A 14720-nucleotide genomic window follows, 5' to 3' on the forward strand; every position below is an offset into this window, starting at 1 on the left:
TGCTCTGGGCTGGGCCAGCTGTTTCCTTAAGGAAGATATGCCTCCTGTCTGTCCCCTCAGCAGACCTTCTAGAAGAGACTCTTTGCCATGTGGTCACTTGACTTTTTGGTTCCCAACTGGACAGAAATCAGCAGCTTAATTTATGACTCTCTCCCTGTCCTGAGGTTGTCTAGTAGGGCTGCCAATTAAACCAGCTACCACTCTCCCTGGGTGGGGACCCCAGAAACTATCTCCTGCTGTTTCTTCAATGAATGGGACCATCCCAAGATAAGGAGCCTGGATGGCTCATAGCCATATCAGCATGAGCACCCAATTTCTTGTCTGGAGTAAGTTAATGACTCTCATCATCTCAGGCAAGAGCGGTATGCAAGTAGCATCACTTCCCAAACTGGTTTGTCTGGCTTTGAATGTAAATCCTCTCCACCCTTAGCCTATGGTTGCTGTGGGGATTTTAATCTTTTGTGAACTAAATTAGTAGTAACATTTTAAATCAAATTATGACAGGTACACTTTGTTTCTGGCACCCAACACTCCTAGGTCAGATATAAATACAGAGTAAAGCTCACTCTAAAATGTCCCCTCAATCACTACCCAGTCAGGTATTGTGTAGCTAAGCGCATAGTAAAGTTGCCCAATTGAGTAGTCCCACAGAAGAAAAGAGAAGAACATGCATTCAGAACATCCCAAAGCACTTTACAGCCAATGAAGTACTTTTAAACTGTAGTCACTGTTGTAATGTAGGAAACATGGAGCCAATTTGCACACAGCAAGGTTCCTCAAACAGCAATGTGATAATGACCACACAAGATTGGGAGAGATTGGTGCTCTAGAGTAAGAAATAGTACAGTATTAAGTGGGATTAGACTAAGAGAGAAATCGAGAAGGTCTAAGGTAGGCTTAGAGTGCATGTGTGTAAACACACGAAGCGTGGTAAATAAGGTTGGTGAGCTGCAGGTGTAAATAGCCACATGGGAATATGATGTAGTGGCGATAACGGAGACCTGGCTCAAAAAAGGGCGGGATTGGGTACTAAATATTCCTGGATACAAGGTGTTCAGGAAAGATAGGGAAGGAAGAAAAGGTGGAGGGGTGGTGGTGGCAGCATTGATTAAGGAGTATATTGCAGTGCTGGAGAGAGAGGATGATCTTGATGAGTCAAGCACAGAATCTATTTGATTAAAGTTAAGAAACAGTAGAGGCACCATTACACTACTGGGTGTATTCTATAGGCCACCAACTAGTGGGAAGAATATAGAGGATCAAATTTGCAGGGAAATTACGAAGAGATACAAAAACTATAGAGTAGTGATAGTGGGAGACTTCAACTATCTTAATATAGACTGGGATAGTAATTGTGTAAAGGGCAAAGAAGGGGAGGAATTTCTGAAGTGTGTCAGGAGAACTTTCTTGATCAGTATATTTCCGACCCAACGAGGAAGGAGGCATTGCTGAATCTGGTTCTGGGGAATAAGGTGGGTCAAGTGGAGCAAGTGTCATTGGGGAACATTTAGGGAACAGTGATCATAGTATCATAAGGTTTAGATTAGTTATGGAAAAGGACAAGGAGCAATCTAGAGTAAAAATACTTAATTGGAAGAGGGCCAATTTCAGTGGGTTGAGAACAGATCTGGCCCGGGTAAATTGGAATCAAAGATTGGCAAGAAAAACTGTAATCGAATAATGGGTGGCCTTTAAAGAGGAGATGGTTTGGGTACAGTCTAGATACATTCCCACAAAGGGGAAAGGTAGGGCAACCAAAGCCAGAGCTCCCTGTATGACAAAAGAGATAGAGAGTAAGATGAAGCAGAAAAAGAGGATGTATGATAGCTGACAGGTTGATAATAGAAGTGACAACCAAGTTGAATATAGAAAGAACAGAGGAGAAGTGAAAAAGGAAATAAGAGGGGCAAAGAGAGAGTATGAGAATAGACTGGCACTAACATAAAAGGGAATCCAAAAGTCTTCAATAGGCATATAAATAGTAAACGGCTAGTAAAAGGAGGGGTGGGGCTGTTTAGAGACCGAAAAGGAGAGCTACGCATGGAGGCAAAGGGCATGGCTGAGGTATTAAATGAGTACTTTGCATCTGTCTTTACCAAGGAAGAAGATGCTGCCAAAGTCACAGTAAAAGAAGAGGTAGTTGAGATACTGGATGGGCTAAAAATTGATAAAAAGGAGGTACTAGAAAGGCTGGCTGTACTCAAGTAGATAGGTCACTATGGGATGCATCCTAGGTTGCTGAGGGAAGTAAGGGTGGAAATTGTGGAGATGCTGGCCATAATCTTCCAATCCTCCTTAGATATGGGGGTGGTGCCAGAGGACTGGAGAATTGCAAATGTTATACCCCTTTTCAAAAAAGGGGTATAAGGATAAACCCAGCAACTACAGGCCAGTCAGTTTAACCTCGGTGGTGGGGAAGCTTTTAGAAACAATAATCTGGGACAAAATTAACAGTCACTTGGACATGTGTGGATTAATAAAGGACAGCCAGCACGGATTTGTTAAAGGTAAATTGTGTTTAACTAACTTGATTGAGTTTTTTGATGACATAACAGAGAGGGTTGATAAGGGCAATACGGTTGATGTTGTGTATATGGACTTTCAAAAGGCGATTGATAAAGTGCCACATAATAAGCTTGTTGACAAAATTGAAGCCTATGGAATAAAAGGGGCAGTGGCAGCATGGATACGGAATTGGCTAAGTGACAGGAAACAGAGAGTACTGGTGAACGGTTGTTTTTTGAATTGGAGGAAGGTATACACTGGTGTTCCCAGGGGTCGGTATTAGGACCACCGCTTTTTTGATATATATTAATGACTTGGACTTGGGTGTACAGGGCACAATTTCTAAATTTACAGATGACACAAAACTTGGAAGTGCAGTAAACAGTGAGGAGGATAGTAATAAACTTCAAGAGGACATAGAAAGGCTGATGGAATGGACACGTGGCAGATAAAATTTAATGCAGAGAAGTGTGAAGTGATACATTTTGGCAGGAAGAATGAGGAGAGGCAATATAAACTAAATGATACAATTCTAAAGGGGGTGCAGGAACAGAAAGACCTGGGGGTATATATGCACAAATCTTTGAAGGTGGCGGGACAGGTTGAGAAAGTGGTTAAAAAAGCATACGGGATCCAGGGCTTTATAAATAGAGGCATAGAGTAGAAAAGCAAGGAAATTATGTTAAATCTTTATAAAACAATGGTTCAGCCACAGCTGGAGTATTGTGTCTAATTCTGGGCATCGCACTTTAAGAAGGATGTGAAGGCCTTAGAGAGGGTGCAGAAAAGATTTACTGGAATGGTTCCAGGAATGAGGGACTTCAGTTACGTGGACAGACTGGAGAAGCTGGTGTTGTTCTCCTTCGGGCAGAGAAGGTTAAGTGGAGATTTGATAGAGGTGTTCGAAATCATGAAGGGTTTAGATAAAGTAAATAAAGAGAAACTGTTCCCAATGGCGGAGGGGTCGAGAATCAGAGGACACAGATTTATGGTGATTGGCAAAAGAACCAAAGGCGACATGAGGAAAAACTTTTTTACGCAGCGAGTAGTTATGATCTAGAATGCGCTGCCCAAATGGGTGGTGGAAGCAGATTTAACCGTGGCTTTCAAAAAGGAATTGGATAAATATTTGAAAGGAAAAAATTTGCCAGGGCTATGAGGAAAGAGCAGGGGAATGGGACTAACTGGATTGCTCTTACGAAGAGCCGGCATGGGCTCGATGGGCCGAATGGCTTCCTTCTGTGCTGTAGCCATTCTATGATTCTATGACCAGATAACCTTTTTTTAGTGATATTGTTTGATGGATTACTATTGACCAGGACTCCCCTGCTCTTCTTCGAATAGTGCAGTGGGATCTTTTAGGTCCAATTTGACTATCCCTTGACAGTATGACTCAATCCCAACCGCACAAGAACACTTTGTACTGCCGTAGTGTGACAGTCTTTCTTTTTCCCACAGCAGCCATCTTGCAGCTTGTCTGAATGAGACTTCCAATTTAGTGTGAATTAGGCACAGTTAAGAACATAAGAACATAAGAAATAGGAGCAGGAGCAGGCCATATGGCCCCTCGAGCCTGCTCCGCCATTCAATCAGATCATGGCTGATCTTCGACCTCAATTCCACTTTCCTGTCCAATCTCCTTGATTCCTTTAGAGTCCAAAAATCTATCGATCTCAGCCTTGAATATATTCAACGACTCAGCATCCACAGTCCTCTGGGGTAGAGAATTCCAAAGATTCACAACCCTCTGAGTGAAGAAATTCCTCCTCATCTCAGTCTTAAATGGCCGACCCCTTATCCTGCAACCAAGCCTTCTAGTTCTAGACTCTCCAACCATGGGAAACAACCTCTCAGCATCTACCCTGTCAAGCCCCCTCATAATCTTATATGTTTCAATGAGATCGCCTCTTACTCTTCTAAACTCCAGAGTGTATTGGTCCATTCTACTCAACCTGTCCTCATAGGACAACCCTCTCATCCCAGAAATTAATCTAGTGAACTTTTGTTGCATCGCCTCTAAGGCAAGTATATTCTTCCTTAGATAAGGAGATCAAAACTGTGGACTCATGACCACTAGGAACTAGAGTAAGACTGGGCAAACTAATTTCATTTCACCTCGGGCCCTTTACAGCCAACAGAGTCTTTCATCCCATCAGTTTGAGCTCAGTTGCCCCTCTTAAGAATATACTTTGATATCATAAAAGACTCTTTTGGGAAAAGAACTCCCTGGGAATTGTCCAGTCTGGATCTGTCAAAAGAAAACGAACCAAGACTTAAAGGGAAAGAAGAAATAACGACACAAAAGGTGTGTCAGCCAGGTTCAACACTGTACGGTGCATACAGCAACTACATTGGAACCGGCACACTGAGTTTGATGACTTCTCAGCACCAGGGGTCAGCACCACACTTGAATTATTCCACATCACTCAGTGTGGCAGCGGATTAAAGAAGTGTTGTATGTGGACATTAACACTGATGGTTAGATGCTTTGCCTGAGTGAGTGACACAACTCAGACCCACGCTGTAAAAACACTGAGCCCAGAGGAGGTCCCTTTACCCCAAGGCCACCATTTCCGGAGGCGTCTTCCAAAGCAATGGAGGAGGTGGGGAATCACTTCGTCGAGAAATATAAAACAATAATTCAGATCAAAACTGTTTCAGCTCTTACAGCACGAAACATTTATTTTATTCATTGGACGTAATATGAAGAAAAGCTGTCTGGAAGGTGCTGTCGCTAGTTGTTTTAAATATGTTTTTATTGTTGACCCCTCGAGTGAGATTGGTGCTTGCTCCCTAGTAACCGCGCGTGGCGTTCCGTTGCCAGGATACTGGCCGAGGCCCAGTGGAGCGACAGAGCCAGAGACCGGGACCAAGGAAGCGGGAGCCCCGGACCGATTGAGCAAGACACCGGGATTAACCCAGCACCGTAGGTGGGAGTCTGGGCACAGGGTGCCGGCGCGGGGATTCCTCTTATTTCTCTCTCTTCCTTTTTTTCCTGCCCCGGTGGCGGTGACTCTTTCTGGGATTCCCTCTGGCCCCGATCTCGCCCTAATACTCAGGTGTGAGCCTGGACACTGAGTGTTGTCAGGGTCGCGGCCTTCACTTTTCTTGGGCTCATAAGTTGGGTAAAGTCGGCACTCAGAATGGCAGGACATCGACTCCATTAAAACTGAGGGATAATGTGTCATTTCAAACGGTTCTGTCCCGATTCTTTGTTTTTTTTATGTCCACCAATGCCAAAATATCCAAAATCTGAATATCTTTCAAATCTTTAAATGATATACAATATGTGTTTGGATGTGAAGCTTTCTGTTATAACTCAGTATGTGGACACTGTGGGGCAGAACTTCCGCGGGATTTCGCTAATTACTCCCCGTAACTTCGACAGAAAGCCAAGCGAAATGGTAGATACGGCCGTTTGCATCGTTTAGGAACATAGGAACAGGAGTAGGCCATTCAGCCCCTCGTGCCTGCTCCTCCATTTGATAAGATCATGGCTGATCTGTGATCTAACTCCATATACCCGCCTTTGGCCCATATCCCTTAATACCTTTGGTTGCCAAAAAGCTATCTATCTCAGATTTAAATTTCGCAATTGAGCTAGTATCAATTGCCGTTTGCGGAAGAGAGTTCCAAACTTCTACCACCCTTTGTGTGTAGAAATGTTTTCTAATCTCACTCCTGAAAGGTCTGGCTCTAATTTTTAGACTGTGCCTCCTACTCTTAGAATCCCCAACCAGGTTGCTGCTAATCTTCCGCCAAAGTTAGACTGGGAGATCGAGAACCCCAGCGGAAATTCTACTCCTGTTAATTCAGTCTGAGTAAGTAGTTGGGAAGGGGCATGGAACTTGTTTGTGCCCCAGTCGCCAGGCTTTTGGCAGGAGTCCAACAGGATAGGTTCAATGTTGCCCTTGCTGAGTTTGAGACAGTTTTGCCTCATCCAGTACACCACAGCAGTTGTTGTGGATGGTAATGCAAAGGTAAACTTGAATATCATTGGCAAGCATATGGAAGCTGACCCAAGGTTAACAAATGATGCCACTAAAACAAAAAGGGAGCTTTGTGGAATACCAGAGGTGACCATGTGGGAGTGAGAGGAAAAGCCATTAGAGGTGGATGTACTGACTATGTTGGAACAGGTATGAGTAGAACCCCAATAAGGCTTTTCCATGGAGATGGAGCACAGAGGAGAGGACAATGGAGTGAACAACTGTGTCAAAAGCTGCAATTAGGGAAGGGAGGAGTACTATGCAATGGTGACAATCACATAAAATAGCATTGGTGAATTTGACCAGAGACATCTCAGTGCTTTGAGCGGAACTGAAACAATACTTATAACCACCTATGCTCTTCTCTCCTGGCCTATCTCTGTTCTCTTCCCTTGGCATAAAGCCACACTTCCCAGGCACATGCCAGGCCCACCAACCATATTTTGTAGAAAGAGTGGCCGCTAAGACATACTGGAAGTAAAGACCTATTAATCCGACTTGTTAGTTTGCAAAAGCAGCTCCCTCGCATGATTGGTTGAGAAAATATCCAGGAATTAGATAAAATAAAGTATCATTTGTGGCTATGTGTGCATATTTGCTGTAAAAAAACCTTCACAGCGATGTTCACAATCATTGCCATACCTAATTGGTTATAGTAAAGGGAAAAAGAAAGAATAAGAGTTGAAGACAAACAGGGTACTAAATCTAAACAAAGGAAACTACGAAAGGATGAGGAGTGAGTTGGCTATGATAGATTGGGGAGCTTCATTAAAAGGCATGACGGTGGATAGGCAATGGCTAACATTTAAGGAATGAATACATGAATTGCAACACTTATACATTCCTTTCTGGCACAAAAACACAAAAGGAAAAGCGGCCCAACCATGCCTAACAAAAGAAATTAAGGATAGTATTAAATCCAAAGAGGAGTCATATAAAGTTGCCAGAAAAAGTAGCAAGCCTGAGGATTGGGAGCAGTTTAGAATTCAGCAAAAAGGACCAAGAGATTGATTAAGAGAAGAAAAATAGAGTATGAGAGTAAATGTGCAAGGAACATAAAAGCGGACTGTAAAAGCTTCTACAAGCATGTAAAAAGAAAAAGACTAGTGAAGACAAATGTCTTATAGTCAGAAACGGGAGAATTTACAATGGGGAACAAGAAAATGGCAGAGCAATTAAATAAATACTTTGGTTCCTTCGTCATAGAAGAGGACACAAATAACTTCCCAGAAATGCTAGGGAACCAAAGGTCTAGTGAGAAGGAGGTATTAAAGGAGATTAGCATTAGTAAAAAAATAGTGCTTGAGAAATTAATGGGACTGAAAGACAATAAATCCTCAGGGCCTGATAATCTGCATCCCAGAGTACTAAAAGAGGTAGCCATGGAAATAATGGATGCATTGGTTGCCATCTTCCAAAATTCTATAGATTATGGAACAGTTTCTGCAGATTGGAGGGTGGCAAATGTAACCCCACTATTTAAAAAAGAAGGGAGAGAGAAAACAGGGAACTACAGACCAGTTAGCCTAACATCAGTAGTAGGGAAAATGCTAGAGTCTATTATAAAGGATGTGATTACTGGACACTTAGAAAATATCAACGGGATTAGACAAAGTCAACATGGATTTATGAAAGGGAAATCACGTTTGACAAACCTACTGGAGTTTTTTGAGGATGTAACTGGTAGAATAGATAAGGGAGAACCAGTGAATGTGGTGTATTTGGATTTTTAGAAGGCCTTTGATAAAGTCCCACATAAGAGGTTAGTGTGCAAAATTAAAGCACATGGGATTAGGGGTAATATACTGGCATGGATTGAAAATTGGTTAACCAACAGGAAACAGAGAGTAGGAATAAATGGGTCTTTTTCAGGGTGGCAGGCGGTGACTAGTGGGGTACCGCAGGGATCGGTGCTTGGGCCCCAGCTATTCACAATATATATCAATGATTTGGATGAGGGAATCAAATGTAATATTTCCAAGTTTGCTGACGACACAAAACTAGGTGAGATTGTGTGTTGTGAGGAGGATGCAAAGAGGCTTCAAAGCAATTTAGACAAGTTGAGTGAGTGGGCAAATACATGGCAGACGCAGTATAATGTGGATAAATGTGAAGTTATCCACTTCGGAAGGAAAAACAGAAAGGCAGAGTATTATTTAAGTGGTGATAGATTGGGAAATGTTGATGTACAAAGGGACCTGGGTGGCCTTGTACACCAGTCACTGAAAGCAAACATGCAGGCGCAGCAAGCAGTTAGGAAGGCAAATGGTATGTTGGCATTCATTGCAAAAGGATTTGAGTACAGGAGCAAGGATGTCTTACAGCAGTTATACACCTCGCTAAGGCCATCCCCACGCCTCCACTACTCGCCTTCAAACAGCCACCCAACCTCAAACAGACCATCGTTCGCAGCAAATTACCCAGCTTTCAGGAGAACAGCGTCCACGACACCACACAACCCTGCCACGGCAACCTCTGCAAGACATGCCAGATCATCAACACGGATACCACCATCATATGAGAGGACACCACCCACCAGGTACATGGTTCATACTCCTGTGACTCGGCCAACGTTGTCTACCTCATACGTTGCAGGAAAGGATGCCCCGGAGCATGGTACATTGGCGAGATCATGCAGACACTGCGACAACGGATGAACGGATGAACGGACACCGCGCAACAATCGCCAGACAGGAGGGTTCCCTCCCAGTCGGGGAACACTTTAGCAGTCAAGGACATTCAGCCACTGATCTTCGGGTCAGCATTCTCCAAGGCGGCCTTCGAGACACACAACAACACAAAATCGTCGAGCAGAAGTTGATAGCCAAGTTCCGCACCCATGAGGACGGCCTCAACCGGGATCTTGGGTTCATGTCACGCTACACGTAACCCCACCAGCAAAAAGGGGAAAAAAAAGTTATGTGTTTTAATATTCTCTCTCTCTCTCTCAATGCCATTTGGGTCTCTTTCTTTCTGTCTGTGTAATTGACACAATGTATATCCAGTGTACTGGGACGTGCTGTTCTCCGTGACTGGCCTGTTTGAACAACAACGACACCTTTTGATTGGTGTGATGCTGTCCCAGCCTAATATAAGATATGCGATTTGAGAATCTTTCACTCATTCACCTGACGAAGGGGATAATCTCCGAAAGCTTGTGATTTTAAAATAAAATTGTTGGACTATAACCTGGTGTTGTAAGATTCCTTACAGCAGTTATACAGGGTCTTGGTGAGACCACACCTGGAGTATTGTGTGCGGTTTTGGTCTCCTTACCTAAGAAAGGATATACTTGCCATAGAGGGAGTGCAGCGAAGGTTCACCAGACTGATTCCTGGGATGGCAGGACATCGTATGAGGAGAGATTGGGTCGACTCTGCCTGTATTCACTCGAGTTTAGAAGAATGAGAGGGGATCTCATTGAAACGTAAAAAATTCTGACAGGGCTAGACAGACTTGATGCAGGGAGGATGTTTCCCCTGGCTGGGGGGTCCAGAATGAGGGGTCACAGTCTCAGGATACAGGGGAAGGACATTTAGGACTGAGATGAGGAGAAATTTCTTCACTCAGAGGGTGGTGAACATGTGGAATTCTCTACCACAGAAGGCTGTGGAGGCTCAGTCACTGAATATATTTAAGAAGGAGATAGATAGATTTCTAGACACAAAAGGCATCAAGGGGTATGGGGAGAGAGCGGGAATATGGTATTGAGATAGAGGATCAGCCATGATCATATTGAATGGCAGAGCAGGCTCGAAGGACCGGATCTTTATATGTAGAGATATAGAGATGACAATGAGAACCATACAGAATGGGAAAGAGAGAGATAAAGAGGAGCATCAGTAGACTAAAAGCAACAGAAAGACAGAAGGAGGGAACAGAAAGAATCAGAGAGTAGAGATAAGCAGAGACAGTTATAAGAAGAGAGTGACACGTTTTATTTTACTTGTGTCCATGAGCAATGCCACGGAAGATCAATTTATATATAAAAGTAGTAGGTAGACTCCATCTCCTTCAGTTGGCTAATATGTGTTTTGCCCTTCTGAATTATGATATCACATGCTATGAGGTCATAATAAACAGTTCTGTTTTGTTTTATGAGGAACCTGTGTAGAATCAAAGCCCATAGTGCAGGGTACCACTGAGATTGAAAGGTGTAAGAGAGCAGATTAGGTAAATCAAGAAATAGTAGTGATTAGGCAATGCCAAGCTTGGGTTTTAAAAGCCTGTTTGGATTGTACGAGTTTTGGCACATGCTCCATGTGGTATATAGTGAGCGAGCACGGAGCTACTATGCTTCCCACTGAAAATACTGCTGTGGGACTCCTTCCTATACTTTCAAACTATGCAGTGTTAACCAAGCAGTTGTGGCACATGTTATTTTTCAAGAAAGGCACTCCTGAGGCTTAGTTTTTATTTCTTTGAAAATTATTTTCTCACATCCTCCTCTCCTGAATGCATTGATTCCTTGCACAAATATGGTTCCATGGGCCAAATGTCCTAACGTATCTCATCCGAGTGGCTAATTTTAATGTGTGAACCCAGACAGTAAATATTGTCAGCCTACTTGATTGTGAGGCGTTACATCTGAGCCGGATGTCCTCACCCAAGGTAAATGAGTGCGCATTTGCAGCAGGTGTTGTTGGATAGTAGATATGAGTGAGAATCTTGGTAAATTTTCCTGTCTGACTCAGGGTGCTGGGGCCAATTATAGTGCTATGATTGATATCAGCTGAATTAGAACAAACTGGGGATTGAACCAGGGATCTTTCAATACAGTGCTAAGTACCTCCAAGTGCCTTTGTAAAATTATTATGAATTAGCTGAGACAATGTTAAGAAGAGCAACTATAGGAGCTGATCACTCTCCAGTCAAGGTTGCATGTTTCAGGTAGGCCTCTGCCTCTGTCTTTGGGGAAGGATTTCTACTGGTTGTTATAACACTGTAAATGTAGTGGGAAGATGTAAACATAGTGAGAAGATTTCCTCTTCTCAGTTTCTAGCAAAATAGTAAATACATTTTTTTGGAAAACCTTACAATTTTGCTAGAAAAAGCATTGATTGGTGCTATTCCTGCCATGTTTATGATGTTGTGAACACATGCAACCAGAGGAAATCTCCACCCCCCCCCCCCCGGTATTCTTTTTCAATGCCTTGCCACCAAATATCCTTTATATAATAATTTGGGTTTGTACAGGCAGTTGTTACGCACATTGTGTATCTTTGTTAGTGGCGTACAGCTGTCAGGAATAAATTCAAAGCATGCAATGTTACCATAAATCTTAGCATCCTCAAGCAAATAAGTGAGGAACTAGTTGGGCCTCCAGGTAGTATGTTCAAGAGTTCCATAAATACAGGGCTTGTTGATGATGGACCTTGTTAATAGCTGTATATTAACTGGCCAGTATTCACATCCAAATACTTCTTTTCAACCTTTTGTAATGGGCATTGTGTATACATTTCAGGTTTCCTGCGCACCCTTTTGTTTATCCACATCAAAAGTACGTTATACCATAAGACGTTTTCTACTGAGGTTTGTGCAAGCCAGCTCCTGCTCAGAGAATCATAGAATTTTAAAGCACAGGAGGAAGCCATTTGGCCTATCACGTCTGTGCTGGCTCGCTGAAAGAACTATCCACAGTCCCACATCCCTGCCCTTTCCCCATACCCTATCAAATTTTTATTTTTCAAATATTTATCCAATACTCTTTCCCGCAACTCCATTTGAGGGTTTGAATCCCTCCAATCAGGTTTCTGCCCCTGCCACAGTACTGAAACGGCCCTTATCAAAGTCACAAATGACGTCCTATGCGACTATGACCATGGTAAACTATCCCTCCTCATCCTTCTTGACCTGTCTGCAGCCTTAAACATGGTTGACCATACCATCCTCCTCCAATGCTTCTTCTCCATCGTCCAGCTGGGTGGGACTGCACTTGCCTGGTTCCATTCTTATTTATCCATTCGTAGCCAGAGAATCACCTGCAATGGCTTCTCTTCCCGCTCCTGCACTGTTACCTCTGGAGTCCCCCAAGGATCTTCTCTCGGTCCTCTCCCAGTTCTCATCTACATGCTGCCTCTTGGCGGCGACATCATCTGAAAACACCTCATCAGATTCCACATGCTGGCTGCGACACCCAGTTCTACCTCGCTACCACCTCTCTCGACCCCTACACTGTCTCACGTTTGTCACATGGCTTGTCCGACTGGATGAGCAAAAATTTCCTCCAACTAAATATTGGAAAGGCTGAAGCCATTATCTTTGGTCCTTGCCGCAAACTCCGTTCCCTAGCTACCGACTGCATCCCTCTCCCTACCCACTGTCTGAGGCTGATCCAGACCGTTCACAATCTTAGCATCTTATTTGATCCTGAGATGAACTTCCAACCACATATCCGTTCCATCACCAAGACCGCCTCGTTCCACCTCCATAACATCGTCCATCTCCGCCCCAGCTTCAGTTCATCTGCTGCTGAAACCCTCATCTGTGCCTTTGCCACCTCTAGACTCAACTATTCCAATGCTCTCCTGGCTGGCTTCCCGTCTTCCACCCTCCATAAACTTGAGCTTATCCAAAACTCTGCTACCTGTATCCTAACTCGCACCAAGTCCCGTTCTCCCATCACCCCTGTGCTCCTGGTCCAGGAATGCCTCAATTTTAAAATTCTCATCCTTGTTTTCAAATCCCTCCATGGCCTCGCCCCTCCCTATCTCTGTAACCTCCTCCAGCCCTACAACCCACCGAGATCTCTGTGCTCCTCCAATTCTGGCCTCTTGCGCATCCCCAATTTTCATCACACCACCTTTGGCGGCCGTGCCTTCAGCTGCCAAGGTCCTAAGCTCTGGAATTCCCTCTCTAAATCTCTCCAACTCTCTACCTCTCTCTCCTCCTTTAAGACGCTCCCTAAAACCTACCTCTTTGACCAAGCTTTTGGTCACCTGTCCTACTACCTCCTTATGTGGCTTGGTGTCAAATTTTGGTTGATAATCACTCCGGTGAAGCGCCTTGGGACGGTTTACTACTTTAAAGGTGCCACATAAATGCAAATTGTTGTTGTTTTGTTGTTGTTGTTAAAAGCTATTATGGATTCTGCTTACACCACTATTTCTCGTCGGGCATTCTATGTCCTAACAGTGCTCTGTGTTGAAAAAAAATCTCCTAACCTCGCCTTTTGTTCATTTGGTGATTATCTTAAATTTATATGCTCCCTGGTTACCAACTTAGCAATCAGTGGAAATACATTTTCCTTACTTACTTTATCAAAATTCCTTATAACTTCATACACCTCTATTAGATCTGCCCTCAATCATCTCTATTCTAGTGAACTGTATTGAGTGTTAAGAAACACTTCTAAGAATGTAATTGTACTTTGTTTCAGCCTCTAAATTCTGATAAAGAATGGATATGAATAATAGATTGAAAATCTCTGCAAAAAATAAATCAAAGTCATCTAAAGGCATCTTACTGGATTCCAGGAATTCTGTGATTGAAGAGCTGTCTGTGAGAAAATACCCTGCTATCAAACCAAGGGGTTTCTATTCAGAGATCCTTGCCGCAGGAGCATCAACTGTTCTGGGGGTAAGTGCCACGAATGTCCACTGCATGCCATATATTGGCCAAAACCACCTCTAACGGTGTTGAGTTCCTATGCAATGTGTCTAGAAAACCCCATTAATAAACACAGTTTGCTCTGTGCTATGCCAGGTGCATTACAGACACACTGGTGCTTTGTCTGTATTTTGTTTATAGTAACGCTAATCTGCAGCATGTAAATGTCCCGATTCCATTCCAGTCAAGGCAAGTCCTGAGTACGCCACATTATATTAAAAATCTGGTAGTATACTGACCTGGTTTGATTATACCTCGGGATAGATTTTAGATCTAGTTCAAAATCTAACCCTGTAGTAAGAATAGGTTATTGTTCCATAAATCAAACAATGCAACCATTGCCCTCCCTCTTCCCCCCCCAGCAGAATCTTTGCTGCACACTCTGTGAATTAGGTAAGCTATTGTGATGCCAGATCAGGGGCAGTCAACCAGGTAGCGGGGAAATCATGTTTTGATGCGAGTATGTAGCTCCCATTTTCCTCCCCTTTCACTCCCCTTATTCAGGTTAATGAGCCAAGCATCAATTGCAGGCAGGTTACTGACCTACTGTGGCAAAGCAGCTCTTGTACTAGCTGCTAGGAAATGCATGAAAGTGACTTAGTGAGTGCCCCCTCTAAT

General features: G+C 43.4%; 1 protein-coding gene across 1 annotated transcript in view; it reads left to right on the forward strand.

Moving 5' to 3' along the window:
* Positions 1 to 5351: 5351 nt before the first annotated feature.
* dnah1 (dynein, axonemal, heavy chain 1) overlaps positions 5352 to 14720 on the forward strand; it is a 333655-nt gene continuing 324286 nt past the window's right edge. Inside the window, exons 1-2 of the mRNA XM_067999000.1 lie at positions 5352 to 5435; positions 13873 to 14072. Coding sequence (XP_067855101.1) covers positions 13893 to 14072 — 180 coding nt within the window. The 5' untranslated portion in view covers positions 5352 to 5435; positions 13873 to 13892. The remainder of the gene's footprint in view (positions 5436 to 13872; positions 14073 to 14720) is intronic.

Source organism: Heptranchias perlo, chromosome 17, assembly GCF_035084215.1.
Source record: "Heptranchias perlo isolate sHepPer1 chromosome 17, sHepPer1.hap1, whole genome shotgun sequence".
Lineage (NCBI taxonomy): Eukaryota > Metazoa > Chordata > Chondrichthyes > Hexanchiformes > Hexanchidae > Heptranchias > Heptranchias perlo.